The sequence below is a fragment of the Carassius auratus genome, chromosome 7, assembly GCF_003368295.1.
Source record: "Carassius auratus strain Wakin chromosome 7, ASM336829v1, whole genome shotgun sequence".
NCBI lineage: Eukaryota > Metazoa > Chordata > Actinopteri > Cypriniformes > Cyprinidae > Carassius > Carassius auratus.
This window is the reverse complement of record NC_039249.1, coordinates 2185239-2208837: the sequence shown is the minus strand read 5'-3', so window position 1 is coordinate 2208837 and position 23599 is coordinate 2185239. Positions and strand designations below refer to the sequence as shown.

The window sequence follows — 23599 nt, the reverse complement described above, 5'->3', positions numbered from 1 at the left end:
TCAGAGGCGCTCAGATGAGTCGTCACTGAAACTCATGTTGAGTGTGCGTGTGCACGTTGGCTTACTGAAATCCAGACTCTTGGGAATTCTCTTATCATAAACAGCAAAACACAGATCTACGTACAATGTAAGTAAGAGATTAATTTTGCAGTGTAGACCGCTTCAGTGATTATAACAATATATATATATATTCTCTCACGATAGATCAAAGTTAGTGATAATGTCACTTAGGCTACTGTATATAATTTATTTGCTGTCTGAATAACCGTGGAAAGGAAACTACATTTTCAATTATCAATTTATAATGTTTTAATTAAATTGTAATCACGTTAAATGCAAATTCAGTCCCATTAAACATATTTTATTATACAATATAATGTAGTGATTCAGTATCGATAAACACAGTGGCACAGTGGTTAACCAGAAAGATTTAAAATGGCACGTCATGCCGAAAAGGTTGTCAACCCCTGATCTAGGGGCTAATCTATTAGACTGTGGATGTAAAATGCAGCTTTACTGAGCTCAACGGCTCTGGCCCGAGCAGTTATAAACAAAATGCTACTGGCCATTTTCTTAATTTGAAAAGGGGACATGGCTGCTCTATATGTCCCATCTTGTCTTCCTGTTTCAGTTGAAATTACATCACCACATAGAATAATGCTGCATGTTTCAAGGCACTTCAGGGGACTTTTAAGAGTGTGATCAGGACAGGCAGGGTCAAACACATGAGGAAACAGTGAAATCCAAGGCACAGGCAAAAGAGTAATCCACAGAACAGTCAATGGTCAGGGCAGACAAGGGTAAACAACAGATAAACAGTCCAAGATCAAAAAATAAAAATAAAAAACACCAAGGCAAGGCACAGAAAAAAAAGGAAACATAGCCAGGAATACGGACACTAGAAAACATTACAGGCTATCAGTCATCAGCAATGTTAGTGAGTGTGTGTGCATCCAAGTGCTGTATGTAAGATTTTGACTCTACTAAGGTATAATAATACCATAATAAGTTTGCAGATACTTAAGAAACATGTTAAGTTAACATACTTGTTTATCTGAAAAACAATCCTACAGTCAGTTATTCTCTTCTGAAAATGTGTGTTCTAGCCCAGAATGTCGTCTTTCTTTTGGTTTGTGAAACTGGCGGTGGGTTGAAAAAAAAACCGCAACGAGCACTGTGTGAACAAAAGCCAGAACTAATGCGGTGTCATAGTGATGACGCACGTTATCGCGTGACTCTTTTATCAGGCGTCTTGAAGGAAGATCAATGTTCGCGATGAAAAAATATGTGCAAACTGTAATGAAGCAGAGATCAGTTAGTTCCTCACTTTCCGCGCTGACGCCGAGATCGTTCGCCAGCTTCAGTGAAAGTTCTACTAATCGGTCTACTAAAAAAGTGCATTGAGAGTACAGTACATAAACATCTTCTCCTGAAAATTACTCGGAAACACTGTTTAGGAGGACAATGATATTCATCTTACCTATCACAGTGAGATTAACAGCGGAGCTGAAATGTGATGATGTTGGTCTCTCATCTCTCCGTCCTCTACACCAGTAATAATCCTGATCAGACTCATTCGCTCCTCTGATAGTGAGAGTGTCTCTGTTTACAGTGTAACGATCAGATGTGTTTAGCATTACACTGTATTTGCTGCCTTTATACCACTCATATCTCCACTCATATCTCCAGTCATATCTCCATTCATATCTCCAGTCATAATGTCTCCATCTCCAGTCACTATTAGACTCAATCACACACGTCAGATTGACTGTCTCTTCAGTGAATACAAGACTGTCTGGAGTCACAGTCAGTGAAGATCTGGGGGAATCTAAAGAACAATGTAGACATTCAGAGTACAATTGTTAATTAAAATATAATGTTTTGTTTATATTACTTATATTATATTATACTTATATTACCAATAAACAAGTCAGTTTGAGTAGTATAATACTGTATTCTACATGCAAACTGCATCCAATATCGTATCCTCTCGAAGTAGGTATTTCTTTTGAATAATTACTTTGTGACTGTGAGAATGAATTTAATCTGGATGTACTACACTGGCCATTCTGTCATTGCCATCTGATCTACAGAGTCAGCTGCATCGCTTCACTTTCATTCACAATCCTCTCCCTGTGGCATCATGGGAGTGGGAAGTGTCCATTGGATGCACACTTCAGAATATTACCAGAATTAGTAGGTCACCTGGGAACTTTTCACCTACGGTTTTATGAATATTGTGAATTCAGGATACTTTTTCACCCACTACTGTATAACCTAATAAGCTGAAACTTATCAGCCACAAAACATGCCTTGAAAGCAGAGTACATCACATCATCATTATTTTTATACTTTGTTTGTCACTGCATGTAAAACAGAACACAAGCCTGGACAGACAACTGGCAAAGTAGATTATTCTCCATTTGTTTTTCTCCTCTAGTCATGTTTGATCTTGCGAGTCTCCTGAGATCACGTGTCACTGCGCAGTTCCTACAGTCGCCGTGTGTGGTCTCGCTGTCAGGTCAAATCATCTAGTGTGTGTGTTCAGAGGATTTTAATGCTAAAAACCTAACTATCTTCATGTCTGTGGTTTCTCATGCTTTTAAAATCATTTAAAATTTGAAAATCATCTAGTGTGCAGCCAGCCTAAGGTCTAGGGTGGGGAAGGTTAATCCTGGAGGGCCAGTATCCCTCAAAATTTAGCCCCAACCTTAATCAACCACACCTGAACAAGCTAATCAAGGTCTTCAGGATACGGGTAGAATTACATTTACATTTAGTAATTCAGCCGACGCTTTTATCCAAAGCGACTTACAAATGAGAACAATGGATGCAATTAAAATCAACAAAAGAGCAATGATATATTAAGTGCTATAATAAGTCTCAGGTTAACACAGAACACGTAGCAAGGGCTTTTAAATAATATAATAAATAAAAAGAAAACATAGAACAGAAAAAGAATAGAGCAAACTAGTTTTTGAGGTCTTTTTTTTTTTTGCTTTTGTTAATTGCGTAATAAATGAAAAGAAAACAGATAGAATACAAAAAGATTAGAAAGCTAGTGTATCTTCAGGGTTGGAGCTAAACTCCAAGATCAACATTCCCCATCCCTGGTGTATGAATTTGGGAAGTATGTGGTTTTAGAGGTAGCCAGTGACATGGTTTAGCATCAATTATTTAGTGACATCCCTAAAATATACAACATAATTTAGCAACATATCAAACTTCCTGTAGCAACTTCCTCTTAATATCAGTTGGAAGCACTGTATAGAAGGATAATGATATTAATCTTACCTGTCACAGTGAGAGAAACAGCAGAGCTTGACTGTGATGATGTTGGTCTCTGATCTCTCCGTCCTCTACACCAGTACTGACCCTGATCAGATGTAATTACTCCTCTGATAGTGAGAGTGTCATTGTTTACAGTGTGACGATCAGACGTGTTTAACATTACACTGTCTGTGTCTTTATACCACTCATATCTCCACTCATATGTCTGGTAATATGTCCAGTCATATCTCCAGTCATATGTCAGTCCATTTCTCTGTCTCCAGTTACTGTGAGTCTCAATCACACAGGTCAGATTGACTGTCTCTCCAGTGAATACAGGACTGTCTGGAGTCACAGTCAGAGAAGATCTGGGGGAATCTGGGAAGAAAACAAGAATAATAAATATCATAACTGTCTGAACACATAAATGAAAACCTCTCCGCAGAGAGTTCTTTCAAACTAGATATAGCTGACAGTCATTTCATTATTTAAAATAACAATTATTTTACAGGTTTCAGGTGACAGAGTGTTTATAAAGGGCCTTTAAACTGAATTGCATCAGTCCTCTTAGAAAAACAAATTTGGCTGATACAGAAGAGTTTAATAAGTGTTTTGAGGCAAAAAATATTATTTTGATGAACAGGTGTGAATCTGAACACTCACCTGATACAGTCAGTGTAACAGCAGCACTGGTGTGTGATCTCTTTGCTTCACAGCTGTACTGACCACTATCAGACACATTAAATGTGATGTTGTAGACTCTCTCAGTGCTGTTCGGGATGATTGAACCATTTTTAAACCAGCTGTATGTCCACTGCGTGTCATTTCCTGCTCCCTGTATGTCACATGTGAGAGTGACTGTCTCTCCACTGAACACACGCTCATCTGGAGTCACCTTCACTACAGCTTTTGCTTCCACTGAGTCAATACAAATACAAACAAATATTGATAGAAGATTAAAAGTCAAGCAAAAAAAGACAAGACAAAACAGAATGGTCTTGAAATGCAAGAACATCTGCTGCATGAAGTCTACATCAAAAAGACTGATGAATTCTATTGTTGGGTAATGGATAGCTAATATTTAATTATACAGAGTACAACAAACATTTTCTCAACAAAAATGATCTGTTATTGGACAAATAAATAAATTATTGTCTGCCCTAATCATATGCAGTGTGTGGTAAAGAGTACAGGCATTATGACGTCAATAACTGTCAAGGTTGCTAGAGACAGCAAGATTGTGGTTTGTATGACTATTCATATGCTTCCTTCTTATGCTTAAAACTGATTGATATTTGTTGAAGGATGATTATTTAAAAAAAAAAAAAAAATACAGTATTATTTACCTTGACTGCCTCCATAGGGGGTGAATAATGGCATCAGTACTAAACATTGAAAGAAAAACATATAAATGAAAATAACAAAATACAATAAAACTGCACAGTTGTTCATATCAATGCTTTTAAATGTGTTTAATGGTTATACTAAATTGAAAACACCCACATATTCTCTACCATTCATTTAAAAAGGAAAGGTCCCCCAGTAGATGCATGAATCCTAGTCTCGCAGACCCCTTATTGAGGACAGTTTTCAGCTTCAGAACAGCTGAATTGTGTTCAGTCCACTCTGAGTAGGTTGGCGAGTTTAGCGCGTGCACTATGAATTTGAGAAGTCATGATCAATGGAGCTCTGGAATTATGATTCACCAGCTCCCACCAAAAAGACATCCCATAACTGTTGCTTTTCTATTTGTAGGAAATAAAGATTACCAAATGAATTGTAAATAATCTGTGTTGACATCGCACAAGATTTGTTTCAACACAGAAGACATTTAATCACTGGATAGTTTTTGTTCCTTTAAAGTATTGGTTTATGTCAGCTGAAGGTGCGGAACGCTTTTCAGAGAAGGTAAGGCAACATTATTTCAACATTATTAAGTCACAACACACTCCTCTCATTCATACCACCCATACATCATTAGGCACTGGCCACCCCGGGGCTGATGCAACTCTCTCATTGCTTAAAGACCACTTCTGGTGGCCCAACATGGCAAGAGACATCAGGAAGTTCATCAAAGGTTGCCCACGAAAGTGCCATTTCGAAGAGTCCCCATCATCTTCCAGATGGCAAGGTACATCCATTACCCAATCCTTACTGTTCCCTGGTCACACCTAGGAGTAGACTTTATAATGGACCTCCCTCCCTCTGATGGTAACACCTGTATCCTGGTAATAGTCAATAGATTCTCTAAATTCTGCCGCCTCATTCCCCTCAAGGCTTTACCCACCACCCTAGAAACGTCAGAGCTGCTATTCAATTGGGTCTTTCATCAGTTTGGCAAAAAGTACACCCAGAATTCCCTCCACCAGCCATCCACGGGCCTTACCCTGTTCTGTACTCGGTTACCAGCCCCCCCTCTTCCCCAGGTCAGGAGACCCTTCTAATATTCCTTCGGTCGATTACTGGCTCCAGGAGAGCGAGAGAGTCTGGGACAAAGCTCACCGTCACCTCCAACGGGCAGTGCGCAGGCAGAAGATGACAGACGACCTCCGCCAAGCACCTACTCCCACCCACCAACCTGGGCAATAGGTCTGGCTGTCTGCCTGATACATCAGGCTGTGCCTGCCCTTTAGGAAACTTTGTCCCAGATTTGTTGGCCACTTCACCATCCAAAAATGGTGAATGGCGTGCTAATGCTACTGTAAGTGACATAGAGGGAGACCACCGACAGACCAGGATCTTGTCTTCACGACAACATAAAGCCTAATGATAAAGGACACCGTCAACAGTATTGACAGCAAAATAGACTATGTTTGACAGGTGCAATATTCCAGTGTGTCACCGGCCTCAGGTTGTCAAAAGGCATCACGCGAGTGTGAACATCACTACAACTAGAAAAAAAATGATTGTAATTAAAACGCAGCTCCCGTCGGCATTTAAACAGAACTTTGCTCTTAATTCTGATCAGTCCAACGCAATAACGAAATCTGAGCAGGTCTAAAAACTGAAACTGTTGATGATGCACTTTACACTTTGGAAAAGTTATATATATATATATATATTTTTTTAAATATGAGCAGGCCTACAAGCTAGGATTGGTAATGCTGCACTGTAATCATAGTTATTTATTTATATTTTTCATTATATTTTATTATATGATATTGGTTTGAGACTGAGAGTATTTTATTTAGTGGAGAACTTTGCAGCAGTATTTTATTTCTTATTCTTTTTTTATTGTATATATATTTTATTAAAAAGTATTTAAAAAAAGTGTAAACAAATTGTTAAAAAAAGTTTATAGTAATAAACAACCTGCAGTTTAATGTTTGCATTTATTTCCCTTACTGTACCGAAAATGAACCGAACCGTGACCTTTAAACCGAGGTACGTACCGAACCGTGATTTTTGCGTACCGTTACACCCCTAATATAGATAGAATATTAGATCACCGGCACCTGTTCACAATTCATTCACCAATTCACCACCACATTTTAGCCCACACCTCAGTCTGCACTATGTCCGATAGTTCAATGCCAAGCAAGATATTTTATTTAACAGAATTCGCCTACATCGAATGACCCGTTTGGACTACATCCCTCTAGTTTCTGCAGTAATGACGTCACTAAAACAGTTTTTTGACTAACCTCCACCCACATGAATACACAAACAGGGGGCGTGGTCTTGTTGCGCTCCAACGGAGAAGGAGGAAGAGTTGTGTTTGTCGCCATGTCGTTGAAACGCTGTTATTTAAATCTCGGAGTCCAATCATTTTTGTTTGGCCTTCCCAGGGACGCTGTACTTGGAGATTAATGGTTACAATTTATGTTTAACTCGGTTCCCGAAAATTATAATCCACATGTAAAACTATGTGCAGCACATTTTGCTGAAGACACCTTGCTGAGGACAGTTTAATGCCGGATTCGCAAAAAGATTATTCTTGAAAGATGGAGCAGTTCCCTCTTTGTCTGGAGAAGGTGTTGTTTATGTGTATTTTATTATTTAAGTTGGTGCATTTAACAGTTTCTGTAACTTATTACACAAAGGGCAATGCTGTTCAGCTTTGTTAACTAGATGTTAAGGCTGTGCAAAAAAAATCGAATGCGATGTTCATGCGCATCTTGTCAGTAAAAACACTCCTGTGTTTATAAGTACATCTCCAGCACGTGCGTTCAGATCAGGATTGCCAGGTTTTCACAACAAATCCTGCCCACTTGCTTCTCAAAACTAGCCCAATCTTGTTTTCAGGAGGGCAGTGTGACCTAAGCTGGTGTCGAATCACAACACAGGAACCGCTGGCCCAAGCAGAAGTCATTACGTATTTCTGAAGGAGGGACTTTACAGAACAAGGAAGGGGGGGGGATGCTATTTCATGCATACTGAGTGAGTGTTTTACACTGTTAAAGAGTTGGATTCCCATGCTAAACATGGACAAAATTTCAAAAATTAAGTTGTACATTTGAAGGAGTATTTTTGTTCCAAAAATACTCTTTCCGGTTTGTCACAAGTTTCGGAAACTTTTTTTCGAGTATGGCTCTGTATGACGTTAGATGGAGCGGAATTTCCTTATATGGGTCCTAAGGGCACTTCTGCCGGAAGAGCGCGCGCTCCCGTATAGCAGAGCACTGAGAGCACAACAGACTTCACTGATCAGAGCGAGAGCGTCACGAAAAGTCACAAAAGAAGTGTGTTTTTGGTTGCCAGGGCAAGACAACCCTGCACAGATTACCAAAAAAAAAAAAAAAACAGCATTAAGGGACCAGTGGATGGAGTTTATTTTTACAGAGCATCAACGGAGTTGTGCAAGTGTTTTTGTTTGTTCCCTGCATTTCGAAGATGCTTGTTTTACAAACAAGGCCCAGTTTGACGCCGGATTTGCACATCGTTTATTTCTTAAGGATAATGCAGTCCCAACGAAAAAGGGTCACGATCGTGTGTTGGAACCGCATGCGGTGAGTAAAACTGCTTCAAATATCTCTGTGTTGTTAGCTTAGCTATCGGTGCGTAAGCACATCAAGTAAACAACATGCGATGTTGTCATCAAACTGCACTTTCCACATGTACAGCTTAAAAAAACAACAACAACAAAAAAAAGACGACATAAAGCGGAACTTAGTCATTTTCCAAAACCGCTAAGCAAATATATACAGTTTCAATAGATACCACATAGAGACGTCGTTGCTGATGCTGCTCTTGTTAAATTTCAGCCTCTGGATCTGTGTCACAGCTTCCAAACGCTCTCAACGCAAAAGCCTACTGGCGCTCGTGATTCTTTAGCTCCGCCCACACGTCACGCCTCCAGGCGCTCGTGTTTTTCTGGGAAAAACCATTACAGACTATCTTTCTCTTATAAATATAATAAAACTAAAGACTTTTTGGAGTTATGAAGGATGCAGTACTACTCTATAGGTACTCAAGATTAACAGGATATTGAGTGAAAACGAGCATTTCACCCCCCCTTTAAGTATATTTCTGAGGAGTACATAAAGCCCATTTCTGAGAAGTACGTAAAAAGTAAACTAAAACTATTATTTGCTATATTAGCATACTTAGTTTAATATAAGTATACTAATAGCACATTTAAATAAACTTCTTTTTCGTAAGGGTAGACCTGTAAAGGGCCAGTGCAGGCTTGTGTGCAGGGACATCACTTCAAATTATAGTAAATAAAAAACAACAACTTCAAATTATAGTAAATATAGCACAAAAATATATGTTTATGATGTTAGAACTTGATTCATTTGTCCTACCATAAAGCAGTGAAACAGTTAGCGGAAGTAAAGACTAGTCACACACAATCAGGAAGCCTGTCTGTCGAAGTCTGTCAGGGGGCAGTAGAGACAACCGAAGAAAGAACAGGGTCTGGGCCCAAATGCAGGTTGGAGAACTCCTTTTAATAAACAAAAAGGCAACAAGGCAAAATAAAAACAGAAATAGATCCAACAAGGATGAGACCGGGACACAATCAGGCAACAAAAGTTGCTGGCATCCACCCAAACAAACATGAAATCACTCTAGCAATGCAAGAAACAAATGAAATGCAAAAAATTGTGTGTCTGTGAGTGGGTGGGTTAACAGGTGTGAAGAGTTTGTGACCAGGTGTGTGGAATAGAGGTAAATGAATTCGGTACTATGGGAAATGGCGCCCTCTGGTGGTGAGAGGGAGGAACACCGGGTCCGGACTCATGACAGTGTCATGCATGCATTTCAAGTGGCCGAAAAAGTAATCTGAATGAAATACTCCGTAAGTTCCCCATCAGTGATATTACTTTTATTGAATTCACTGTATAAATGCTTGTTTAGTAAAGGGCATAGGATGCCAGTGACTGCTAAATTGTCTTTAGTAATTATTATTTGTGCACACAATCAAAATTGTGTAAGAAAATACTAAGATTAAAAACAAAAAGCAAGCAAGCAAACAAACAAACAAAGTATAAATTATACTGGGTGGGGGTTTGTAAGCTGTTATGTCCCTACCACTATCAAAATCAATTATACTCCTTTGAGTTTAGCACGTCAAAGTCCAGCATTCAAGATTTAAAGAGGATCTGACCTTTTTATTTTTTTTTAGGCAGGGTTAGGGATAAGGTAACCAGACGGCTAGCACTTTTTTCCAGGGATTTCAGAACAGCGTAACAAATATTGCGTCATCGGGCAGGCGTGGCCTATTTGATAATTTGCATAGGTCAACGACCATGCGCAGATGGAAGGAAAGCCGTTAACTAAAATTGCTTCAAATAGCGTTACTTCTCCGAGATCGTGGGTGTTTCTCATATTATATTCATACTGTTACAACTAAAGGTAACCTTTCCGCGATCAAGGGGTGTTTCGTGTCAAATTACATTAATACAGTTATAACTTCAGATCCCTGTCCTGGTCTCAGGTGTTTCGTGTCAAATTACATTAATACAGTTATATCTTCAGATACCCGTCCTGATCTCAGGTGTTTCATGTCAAATTACATTAATACAGTTATATCTTCAGAGACCCGTCCTGATCTCAGGTGTTTCATGTCAAATTACATTAATACAGTTATATCTTCAGATACCTGTCCTGATCTCAGGTGTTTCATGTAAATTAATACAGTTATAACTTCAGATACCTGTCCTGATCTCAGGTGTTTCATGTCAAATTACATTAATACAGTTATATCTTCAGATACCCGTCCTGATCTCAGGTGTTTCATGTCAAATTACATGAAAACAGTTATATCTTCAGATACCCGTCCTGATCTCAGGTGTTTCATGTCAAATTACATTAATACAGTTATAACTTCAGATACCCGTCCTGATCTCAGGTGTTTCATGTCAAATTACATTAATACAGTTATATCTTTAGATACCTGTCCTGATCTCAGGTGTTTCATGTCAAATTACATTAATACAGTTATAACTTCAGATCCCTGTCCTGATCTCAGGTGTTTCATGTCAAATTACATTAATACAGTTATAACTTCAGATCCCTGTCCTGATCTCAGGTGTTTCATGTAAATTAATACAATTATATCTTCAGATACCCGTCCTGATCTCAGGTGTTTCATGTCAAATCACATTAATACAGTTATAACTTCAGATCCCTGTCCTGATCTCAGGTGTTTCATGTAAATTAATACAGTTATATCTTCAGATACCCGTCCTGATCTCAGGTGTTTCATGTCAAATTACATTAATACAGTTATAACTTCAGATCCCTGTCCTGATCTCAGGTGTTTCATGTCAAATTACATTAATACAGTTATAACTTCAGATCCCTGTCCTGATCTCAGGTGTTTCATGTAAATTAATACAGTTATATCTTCAGATACCCGTCCTGATCTCAGGTGTTTCATGTCAAATTACATTAATACAGTTATAACTTCAGATCCCTGTCCTGATCTCAGGTGTTTCATGTCAAATTACATTAATACAGTTATAACTTCAGATCCCTGTCCTGATCTCAGGTGTTTCATGTAAATTAATACAATTATATCTTCAGATCCCTGTCCTGATCTCAGGTGTTTCATGTCAAATTACATTAATACAGTTATATCTTCAGATACCCGTCCTGATCTCAGGTGTTTCATGTCAAATTACATTAATACAGTTATATCTTTAGATACCTGTCCTGATCTCAGGTGTTTCATGTCAAATTACATTAATACAGTTATATCTTTAGATACCTGTCCTGATCTCAGGTGTTTCATGTAAATTAATACAGTTATAACTTCAGATACCTGTCCTGATCTCAGGTGTTTCATGTCAAATTACATTAATACAGTTATATCTTCAGATACCTGTCCTGATCTCAGGTGTTTCATGTAAATTAATACAGTTATATCTTCAGATCCCTGTCCTGATCTCAGGTGTTTCATGTAAAATGTAAATTAATACAGTTATAACTTCAGATCCCTGTCCTGATCTCAGGTGTTTCATGTCAAATTACATTAATACTTATAACTTCAGATACCTGTCCTGATCTCAGGTGTTTCATGTCAAATTACATTAATACTTATAACTTCAGATACCTGTCCTGATCATTTCATGTTCACAATATACTATTCAGTTATGTTATAACTATTTCACTTCAATAAGTTTACTGACTTTACATGATTTCTATCACACAAGACAAGTCTGCAGTTAAACCTCAGATTTTATTCATCTCAGTACTTTTCCAAAGCCGACTGCTTGTAAAGAAAACCCATGTCACTATTCATAATTATATCCTAAATTGAATTTACACAGAAAGATCATATTTAGTTTGATAATGTTTGAAGGACTGGTTGGTTCAGGGCTTACAGGATCTTCTGATGTATCATCTCCCAAACCATCACTTTTCTGAAGAGTGGACTGTCACACTACAGAGAAAGAAATAGATAAATCAAGAGCATAATAAAATGTTTGAGGGTTAAAATGTGTGAACAGGAACACTGTTGTACCTGTCTGAATGTGAGTGGCTTATCAAACACATGATTAAATATTTTGTGATTAGCATTAACTTTAATAACCATGTTTGGTTTGTATTAAAACTTACAGTAAAACATAAGTAGAGTACTAACGTTACTGCACGTTTTACATTTTTTGGTTGTTTATTTGTTTTCGAAAATAGCTTAACTGATAATAAAACATAATATATTAAATACCGTGTAATATCTACCTTTATGACTGTTTTGTCCATCGTAGGTATGATTGTATTTATCCTTCGTTATCCATCTGAGTTGATCCTAGTAGGATTTAAAAATGCCCGCGCAAAAAAAAAAAAAAAAAAAAAAAAAAAAACGCATTCTGCGCATGATCGGTGACCTTTTTTTATGAAAGAGGGCGTTTTACCAAGACCTGCAGAAACGCCCATTTTACGTCGTGGTAATGAAACCCCTGGAATTTAGTGAATGCCGTAACCAGACGTCCCTTTTTTTTCCGGGAGTCAGAATTCGTTGTCGATTAACTTAAAGTTAGTAAGGGCGGGGTAGGTGGAAGAATAGAAGTAGAAGTGTTCTCTCTCGCACGCACGCTCCACTTCCTCAGTTCTCTCTCTCTCTCTCTCTCTCTCACATACACACACACACAGTCCAAATGTCTATCGTGCAGAGTATCTCATGTAGATACAGTAAGTTATGGATTAAGTGAACGTGAACAGGTGGGTGAAAACTGAACGTGTGTCAGTAGCCTATTTAATGCATGGCTTCCGTCTTAAAATGACAGCATTAATTAAATACTTATCTGTCATAAAATTTAACCAACACAAGATGTTAAATAAATGTATACATCTTAAGTAAAACCTCCATAACTCATGTATATAATATTTTTGTAAGTTGCTCCTTTTTTACTACTGTTAAAGCTCCAATATGGAGGAATTTTGTAATTAAATTTCCGAAAATAACTTGCACAGTGTGATATATTTCCTCCAGTTGTGTACTTACAATATCTCAAAAGTCAAAAGTCCAATCTTGGACTTGACAGAGACTCTGCTCTCGCGAGTGTATTGATAGACAGGTAAGCAAATCAATTATTTATTTTTGTTATTGTACAAGTAACGTAATAGTTACAGTAAAGATGATTCTAATAGATATGAATTACACCACATGCCTGTACATTCTGTCACTGTAGCATTTTTTTTTTATCAATAACGTTACCTGTGAGAAAATAACATAACGTGGCAAATGGACTGTTTCAGTTTCAATAATAGCACTTATAAACAAAGTTATATTGCTCTTTGTACCAAGGTAAGGATTTTTATCACGTGAGGTGACCGAGATTATGGCAGTACAATTAAATACAATCGGATATGTGTTGTTAAAAATATATTTAGTCATTATTTGCAAATGTTCGTTCAAACGATTGGTTTGAGCACGTTAAACAACACGGCATTAACCATAAACACGTAACACTGCACAACATTAACCCAACAAATCATTTAACAAATAGCTGTAAGTTGTAACGGGATAATATATGTCTCCTTGTTAGTGCGTCCGCCTCCCATGCCGAGACCCGAGTTCGAGCCCCACTCAGAGCGAGTTCAAGGAGTTCAGAGAGGACCCGGGAGAGAGGGGTATTACATAAAATAATACGATCAGATATACAGGTAATACAAAAACGAATAAATTACCTCATCCGTGATCATGATTCGTTTATCCAATTTAGATACATTGCTATGGTGAAAACGCATTAAAAACGACATCTCCCATCGTCACCTGCTTCATAGCGTCATCAAGCTTCGCCTTTGTTATTGTTGGAAATGCGCCCTCTTGTGGTCAATTACAAAAATCGCATATTGCAGCTTTAAAGAGATAGTTCACCCAAAAATTAAAATTGTCATAATTTATTCAAGATTTTCCAAATTCAGTCCTTGGTTCAAATTTCTCATAAGCTTAATTGATTTGGTCTAAATAGAGAATAATTAATTGTTATTTTAATTTGAAAACACATATAAAATACCTACCCAAATAAAAGCAGCGACTAAAAGTTGACAAAAATGTAATGACTTTTCGGCGACTAAAACTATGAAAGGCTCAAATGACTAAAATCTGACTAAAAATAAGCATTTTCGTCTCAAGCCTAAAACTAAATCAAAAATGCCTGGCAAAATTAAGACTGCATTCATCATTCATTGCTGGTGAAATGATCCTCCTTATCCTATACCTGGACAGATAAATACTTGTCAGTGCTGAAGAAACTGAACTCCCCTTTTCCTTGAGCACAGCATACAATTAATCACTTTGTTGTATTTCCTGAAATTTTAAGTCACTTTAGATGAAAGTGTCTACTAAATTAATAAAGGTAACTTAGAATCAAATACTCACAGAGGATGAGGAACAGTACACTGGACCCCATACTGTCACAATGCTGTAGTCACAACTAGAGACTTCCTTTTTTAAGCTGTAATTTTATACTCAAAGAAGTGGGAGGGTCTGTAGAGAGAGACTAAAAAAAGAGATACTTTTTGAAAGATTCAACTTCTTTGGCTTAAAAGCATCAAGCTTCATATTCATGGAGCTCTCTAAGCACTCAGTAAACACTGCACAATTAATATCTTATTTACATTGTGTCTACACTGGCTACAATGGAAGAATTCATGAACAAGCAGAAAAAAATTAAAATAATAATAATAATAATAATAATAATAATAATAATAATAATAAATGGTGTTTTGATCAGTGAGTGAATTCTGATTCATTTGAACGGACTGGCCTGTCAGAGGTGTTCAGGAAAGTGTTTGTGATCGGCTACATTGCTCAATGCTACAAAAAAACAAGGTTTAAATGTAAAGTTTTGATGCACTCCAGAACACCAAAACAAATACACATTAAATTATTTTCTAAATTGATTCGCCTGTATTGCCTGTTTTTACAATTTCAACTGAGGATTCGGTCCCATTTTGTGCTCTCTTTTCATTGCATGACAAAAGGGATGTGTGGTGTGAAAGCAGCTTGAGAATGGTGTCAATTGCGGGAGTCCCTGTAGCTGTTTTTATCAGCACAATCTCTTGCACAAAAAAAATTAAAAACTAAAAAACTAAAACTAAAATAAGCTTTTCAAACATTGTTTGAAGAAAGACATCTTATGGACTGGATTCAAGTTAAATGTATAGAAAGTTCTATTTGTGTGTATGTGACTTAATCCAAACAACAATTTTATCTGTCCTTTGTGACAGTGGGTATTATTTAAGCAACCTTTTCATAATTATTGCATGTATATTAGGGTGCTATTTTTCAAGGGAAATGGTATATTACATTGTTTACATATTTCTGAGCACATAGCCTAGTCCCTGCCCCTAAACCTACCATTTGTTGGTAAAACACAATATAAAACCGTATGTTTTACTTATGTTCGAATAAGGACATTGTATGGTTTCAGAAGACTTGGAATGCAAAATGACTTGTTTGTAATATACTGCTTGTTTATGGTCAGTTTGCAATAAATACCTGCAATTGCACTTATATTTGCCTGTTGTGTGTTTTATATTTTTCAGAAGGGGGTAGGTTAGGTGCTCCAATAAAATTATACATTTATATATATATATATATATATATATATATATATATATATATATATATTCATTTATTTTATTTTTTTTCAGAAAGATGGGCATCTCAGGAACCACACTCCTGTGGTTCAAGTTCTACCTTTCAGGTAGGTCCATCAGGGTGTCATAAGTCATAACTTCTTGCTACTGGGGTTCCTCAAGGCTCAGTGCTTGGACCACTTCTCTTCTCCATCTACACGTTGTTATAATTGCTATGCTGTTGACAATCAGCTCTACTTCTCATTCCAACTAGACAATCCGACGGGTGCTGCTCACATTGCAGCCTATCTTGGAGACATTTCTAGCTGGATGAAGGACCACCATCAACTCAATCCTACTGAGACTGAACTGCTTGTGCTTCCAGCAAACCCATCGTTTCATCAACCACAACTCCTTCCAGGATGGCCATAAACCTAGGAGTTGTGATTGATGATCAGTTAAGCTTCACAGACCACATTGCTATAATAGCCTGGTCCTGCAGATTTGCCTTATACAATATTGGGAAGATTAGATCGGTCCTGTCAGAGCAGACTGCACAACTTCTTGTCCAAGCTCTTGTTCTCTCCAGACTGGACTATTGTAATAGTCTCTTTAGCAGGCAATGCGCATGGACTATCAAGCCTCTGCAAATGATCCAGAATGCAGCAGCGAGAGTGGTCTTCAATTAGCCAAAAGAAAGCTCATGACATACTCATAGATCGATTACAAAACTATACAGGTATTCAAGGGCAGGCTCTAAGATGGTTTAGATCCTACCTGTCCGATCGCTACCATTTTGTTTACTTAAATGGGGAGTCATCTCATTTATCATCAGTAAAATATGGAGTGCCACAAGGATCCGTCCTAGGTCCCCTTCTGTTTTCAATATACATGTTGCCCCTTGGTAATATTATTAGAAAATACGGAATTAGCTTCCACTGTTATGCTGATGATACTCAGCTATATATCTCAACGAGACCAGATGAAACTTCCCAATTATCTAAGCTAACGGAGTGTGTTAAAAATTTAAAAGATTGGATGACAAATAATTTTCTCCAATTAAATTCAGATAAGACAGAGATACTAATTATTGGACCAAAAAACACTACACAGAATCTTGTAGATTACAATCTGCAACTAGACGGATGTACTGTTACTTCCTCTACAGTCAGAAATCTGGGTGTTATATTAGACAGCAATTTGTCTTTTGAAAATCATATTTCCAATGTTACAAAAACTGCATTTTTCCATCTTAGAAACATTGCCAAGCTACGAAACATGTTATCTGTTTCTGATGCAGAAAAGCTAGTTCATGCATTCATGACCTCTAGACTGGACTATTGTAATGCACTTCTAGGTGGTTGTCCTGCTTCGTCAATAAACAAGCTACAGGTAGTCCAAAATGCAGCAGCTAGAAACCTTACCAGGTCTAGAAAATATGATCATATTACCCCAATTTTACAGTCTCTGCACTGGCTACATATTAAGTTCTGTATCAGTTACAAATTATCATTACTTACCTATAAGGCCCTAAATGGTTTAGCTCCTGCGTACCTAACTAGCCTTCTACCACGTTACAACCCATCACGCACCCTAAGGTCACAAAATGCTGGACTTTTGGTAGTTCCTAGGATAGCAAAGTCCACTAAAGGAGGTAGAGCTTTCTCACATTTGGCTCCCAAACTCTGGAATAGCCTAACACATCTCTTTTGCCAAGCATTCGAATAATGTATCTTTTTAATTGTGAGTGTAGTTGCATCTGATCAAAGGTGCATTTTTATTCATTAGCTTGGGTTAAACTAATTTTACTTTGTTGGATCAGCAGCTATGCTAATGATGTCTGTATTTTATTTCTATGTTTCACCGTAACTAGGATTTACACAAGCTCCAGTCTGGATCCAGAACACCTGAGAAGAGACGATGCTGACCCTCAGAGGACCTCAGATGATGCTAACCCTGAATCAACAAACAGAACTAACAATTATTGCTAAATGTGTGACTGAATCATATAATAACTTAATTAATAATATTGATAGTTCATCGTCTAGCTGACTACGTCTTGTATTATTATTATTATTTTTATTTTTTCTAAAATCCTGTCAAATGTGCACAAACTACTAGCTACTACTAAATGTTGTAGAAACATAATTTTCTGTAAAGTTGCTTTGTAACGATTTGTTTTGTAAAAAGCGCTATACAAATAAACTTGAATTGAATTGAAAAAAAAAAGCTCACGTTACTCCTCACTTCATCAGGTTACACTGCCTACCAGAAGCCGCTCGCATCAAATTCAAGGTACTGATGCTTGCCTATAAGACAACCACTGGCATTGCAGCAACATACCTGATCTCGCTAGTTCAAACTTAGGCGCCCTCCAGAAGCATGCGTTCTGCAGGTGATTGGTTCCTTGTGTTGCCATCTCAAAGAGGCGCAAAATCAATCTCTTTCACTGACCTGTTTCTGGATTTTTGCCCAGCTGGTAGAATGTCCTCCCCAAACTCAATTTGAACAGTCATTTCCAAAAACATCTAAAGACACATCTTTTTCACCTGTACCTGACCAACTAATATTGGCACTTACCTTTTCTATTCTGTTCCATTCTATTATATATATATTATATTATATATAATATCTATTATATATATTCTATTGTTCTCATTTGTAAGTCGCTTTGAATAAAAGTGTCGGTCAGGGTTTTGCACTGACACTGTGTCTGTCTCGTGTTTTGTTTCTTGTGTCAATATGTGTCTTCGACTTAAAGCACGGCTACATACGACGGTCAACGAGAATAGCCTCTTGCAGTGGGGGGTGGAGTTAAAAATGCTTTCTGCTCCCATTAGTGACACTCACGCGGCGTTTGGATGCTTTATCACAGGTGAAGTTAATTAAATGCAATATTTGTAAAATACACAGACGTTTTAGAAACATTTTCATGAGCAGCAGAAACTGTTTTTCATACTGCTTAATACAGTGCCATATTTTCAAGAATAAAGTTCAACATAATCATATACTATTTAAATACTAATACAGAGGGGTATATATGCTTTTATCAGTGTTGTATGATAAACGTGACTCAATACGACAGTGCGACTATAGTAAAAAAGCTTTTACTGTTCTAAAAACACAGATTTGTGGCCATTATTGGAACTGAAAAGGTTTGAATAAACCCTAAACACACGTGATTGTCGTCACGCGGTGAATCTGGCCAATCGTGAACAGCTGTGTCGTCATCAGCGCTCCTGCAGTCGACTTAAGACTTAAGTTATATAAAGTAAGTATTCAGATGTTATGGTCTCCGTGGTCGCGCCTCCAAGCAGGAAAGCGGTGGAAAGTTAATCCATTCTAATCCCCCCCCATGGCGATTATGTGTTGTGCTATTACACCCCACAATACAGCAATGGTTTACCATGGTTGGAATAGATTTTTAATTATTAAAATTAAGACAAACGGCTGAGAGGGAGTACGTCTAAACACTGCGCAGTAGTCCGAGTAGCTTTAAAGGAGGCCATCAACATGGTCGCCACGCTTAATAATGACGTCACGACGCCCAAGCCCTATTGGTCTTGTGCCCTTGTCTTGTCTAGTCCTTTGTAGCTTTGTGTTTTTGACTTGCTCCTTGTTTAAGCTACCGGTTTACTTTTACTTTTTATCAGTTCTGTTTTATTTATTCCCTTGTCTTGGGAGTAATGTGTGTTCCCGTGGAGCTTTGTTTTCTCTCTTGCTGTCTCTGTCCTGACCTGTTCCTGTCCACTGGTTCCCTTGCCTGACATCTGGGGTGCTGCAGAGTTAATGGTCAACAAGTATCTGACTTCTGCTCTTTGGTGCCTCAGCCTGGTCCTGCCACCCCCCTGCTGCTATAGTATTCTGCCAGTTGATGTTTGAGGCTGTTCCAATGGCCTTCCCTAGCTGTCTCTATTTAATGTGTTCCTGTTGTGATATCACTTGTCACCACACAACTCTTTTGTATTGGTCTGTTTTGTAAATAAACCCTTGTTACTCACACTGCAGTTGTGTCCTCCTTCTAGATCCATGACAATTGCCTGCTAAATGATTCAATGTTAATGTAAAATATGTTTCTGCTCTTCATCTCTGGTCACTGCTGGTTCTCATGCATTTCACTGCTTTAAGGCTGCAAGATGAATTTCACACTTTTATTTCTTTCTTCGAGATGTTTGACATCTTTGACAGTCTCCGCTATTTTCAGAAGATTTCTAAGTACTGTGACGCTGTTGCTGCCTCATAACGTGGTTCTACACATCCGAGGTGTTATCACAGTTCTGCTTTTTTATTTTAAGGATGACTTTAAAGAAAGCTGTAACTTACAGGATCAGGGTTTTACACTCTTATACTGGGCACATTTTTTTTAAGTAAATTTAGTGCAGCAAGATCACATTTATTTGAATTAATTTTATTAATTATTTTAATTAGCCTAATTATCAAGTGACACAGCTGAAATGTGCATGCCTGACTTGACTCAAATATCACACTTCGTTTGCACTTGTGGTCTTGATGTGGGCATGGCTGTCATTTGCGTAGCTGTGATGTGCAGCAGACTTTTACCCGACAGTCAAAGTGGCATTACGTCATGAAATCGTACACTGGAGAAAGATCGCAAGGGTTTAAGGAGCAATTTGGGACTGGGCCATGGGGCTATCAAGTCAAGTCAAGTCAAGTCACCTTTATTTATATAGCGCTTTAAACAAAATACATTGCGTCAAAGCAACTGAACAACATTCATTAGGAAAACAGTGTCTCAATAATGCAAAATGACAGTTAAAGGCAGTTCATCATTGAATTCAGTGATGTCATCTCTGTTCAGTTTAAATAGTGTCTGTGCATTCATTTGCAATAAGTCAACGATATCGCTGTAGGTCAAGTGACCCCAACTAAGCAAGCCAGAGGTGACGGCGAGGAACTGAAACTCCATTGGTGACAGCTATGGCTATAGCAAACCCAAGGGCCCACATTAAAAACCTATCTTTTACCACAAGTAAACGTGTACCTTTTGCAGAGAAATAGTGCAGACACTGGACAAGGAACCCAGTTAGCAATTTGATCTCACAGTGCTTTCACCATGAGGTCTGATAACACTAGAAGTATAACCTCACATTGTAGCAAAGCCTACCCACTGTGTGCTCATACTATGGTCAATATGTGAGACCACATCACTGTTAATCTCATTCTGTTAGTTTTGTGTGAGTTCACTGTGATCTAATATTGGTCAGCTATATCTCAAACATCATGTAGAATTTAATATTTTATTTTCTTCAACATACATAAAAACAAAATAAAAAATAAAACAGTTACCTTGTGCTTTTCAGCCTGGTGTTAGCATTTTAAACTAATATTTCCATTTGATGGAGTTGTTTTGGTGAGCCAACACTGAATTGGTTTATTGGTTAAGTACCTCTATTTTATTTATTTATCTAAATAAAAAATATCTATTTCCCCCAGTGTTCAATGTCAAAGTGACTTCTGCAGGCACTTCTCTTAGATGATGTGGTTTGCAAGCAGATGTAGGTTGAAGTGGAAGTCACATCATTTTGTGGGTTGTTTCAAAAAGTAGCCATAGTGGGCCTTATGAAAGCTCATCGCTAAAAGTAAATACATCACATATATTCACGTTGCACCGGCTTCTTCCGGCTCAACATTGAAGACATGTTGTTTGTGAATTTAAATCTACAAAAGTTGCTTGTAGGGAGAAAAGTAAAATGTCTTTAGTTTAGGAGGTCTGAATAAAGAGTTGAGCTGATGGTTGTGGTTGGACTTTCTGCTCTGTGGTTTTAACCAGAGTGGGGAGAAGATATTTGTGCTTTTTCTGCATTTTTAGTTTCATAAACCTTATCAAAAGAGTATAAGTTTCACAGCAGCATGTGCATTTAATTTTCATTGTTTTACCCTTATTATATTTCCATCTGTTTGTGTTCAGGAAGGACGTAATGAAGCACCACTTCTCCCTTCTAAAAGTAACTGCTGTCATGAAACTGCACTTCTTTTAAAGAGGAAAAAATAAACATGTTCATTTTTTTTATTTATTCTGAATTAAAATCACTTTATAAACCTTATGTCTTACTTTTGTTTTTGTATATATGGGTACAATTCAGTCATGTGTTCTATATACAGTTGAAATTGCTGATGAGAGAATAACTCAAAAAGAGCTTGCCTCAAATGAACAGTCCTACATTCAATATAACATTGTGTTTCCAATTTATTACTCATCATATTAGTCATCATATTTTCAGATCTTTTGCCTGTTTCTGGTGAAAGTCACTGGGTAGCACATTTGCATAATCCCCACCTGCCCACAAAGTACTAACAGAGTCTGACCAGCCTACAAACACTTCCGCTATTAGTAGTTTACATCATGTTGAGATATGCTGTGTTCAAGTCAAGTCAAGTCAAGTCACCTTTATTTATATAGCGCTTTAAACAAAATACATTGCATCAAAGCAACTGAACAACATTCATTAGGAAAACAGTGTGTCAATGATGCAAAATGATAGTTAAAGGCAGTTCATCATTGAATTCAGTCATGTCATCTCTGTTCAGTTAAATAGTATCTGTGCATTTATTTGCAATCAAGTCAATGATATCGCTGTAGATGAAGTGACCCCAACTAAGCAAGCCAGAGGCGACAGCGGCAAGGAACCGAAACTCCATCGGTGACAGAATGGAGAAAAAAACCTTGGGAGAAACCAGGCTCAGTTGGGGGCCAGTTCTCCTCTGACCAGACGAAACCAGTAGTTCAATTCCAGGCTGCAGCAAAGTCAGATTGTGCAGAAGAATCATCTGTTTCCTGTGGTCTTGTCCTGGTGGTCCTCTGAGACAAGGTCTTTACAGGGGATCTGTATCTGGGGCTCTAGTTATCCTGGTCTCCGCTGTCTTTCAGGGATATAGAGGTCTTTTCTAGGTGCTGATCCACCATCTGGTCTGGATACGTACTGGATCCGGGTGACTGCAGTGACCATCTGATCTGGATACAGACTGGATCTGGTGGCCACGGTTACCTCGGAATAAGAGAGAAACAGACTAATATTAGCGTAGATGCCATTCTTCTAATGATGTAGCAAGTACATCGGGTGTTATGTGAAGTGTTTCCAGTTCCGGTTTACCTAATTAATGCAGCCTAAAAATCCTTTAACGGATTTGGTTATTAAAAACATTGATAGGGAGCCAGTGCAGTGTTGACAAGACCGGGCTAATATGGTCATACTTCCTGGTTCTAGTAAGAACTCTTGCTGCTGCATTTTGGACTAGCTGTAGTGTGTTTACTAAGCGTGCAGAACAACCACTCAATAAAGCATTACAATAATCTAACCATGAGGTCATAAATGCATGGATTAGCATTTCTGCATTTGACATTGAGAGCATAGGCGTAATTTAGATATATTTTTGAGATGGAAAAATGCAGTTTTACAAATGCTAGAAACGTGGCTTTCTAAGGAAAAATTGCTATCGAATAGCACACCTAGGTTCCTAACTGATGACGAAGAATTGACAGATCAACCATCAAGTCTTAGACAGTGTTCTAGGTTATTACAAGCAGAGTTTTTAGGTCCTATAATTAACCCCTCTGTTTTCATGGATAACACATAAATACAATTCGTACTCTTTGTTGTGTTTGTGTATGTTGTATGTCATTTTATCAAGGACTGTTTCTCTAATTTGGCTGTTATTTTTGCTAGCTTCTAATCTTTTTAATTTGGACTAACAAACTCTCTGAACCACAACCTGTAAGTTTGATTGTTACGTTATGTGTATATTTTCAATTGAGTGCTCAAAATATCAAGTCTTACTGAAATAGTTCTGATGATTCGCTGTGAACCCAATATTGCCTAAGAATGCTTCAATTTTT

At 37.7% G+C, this 23599-nt stretch overlaps 1 protein-coding gene across 1 annotated transcript in view; it reads right to left on the bottom strand.

The window, feature by feature from the left end:
• The window catches only part of LOC113105357 (hemicentin-2-like), a 150056-nt gene continuing 126457 nt past the window's right edge, over positions 1 to 23599 (bottom strand). Inside the window, exons 13-14 of the mRNA XM_026266397.1 lie at positions 1739 to 1828; positions 1 to 116 (exon numbers count right to left, since the gene is read on the bottom strand). Coding sequence (XP_026122182.1) covers positions 1 to 116; positions 1739 to 1828 — 206 coding nt within the window. The remainder of the gene's footprint in view (positions 117 to 1738; positions 1829 to 23599) is intronic.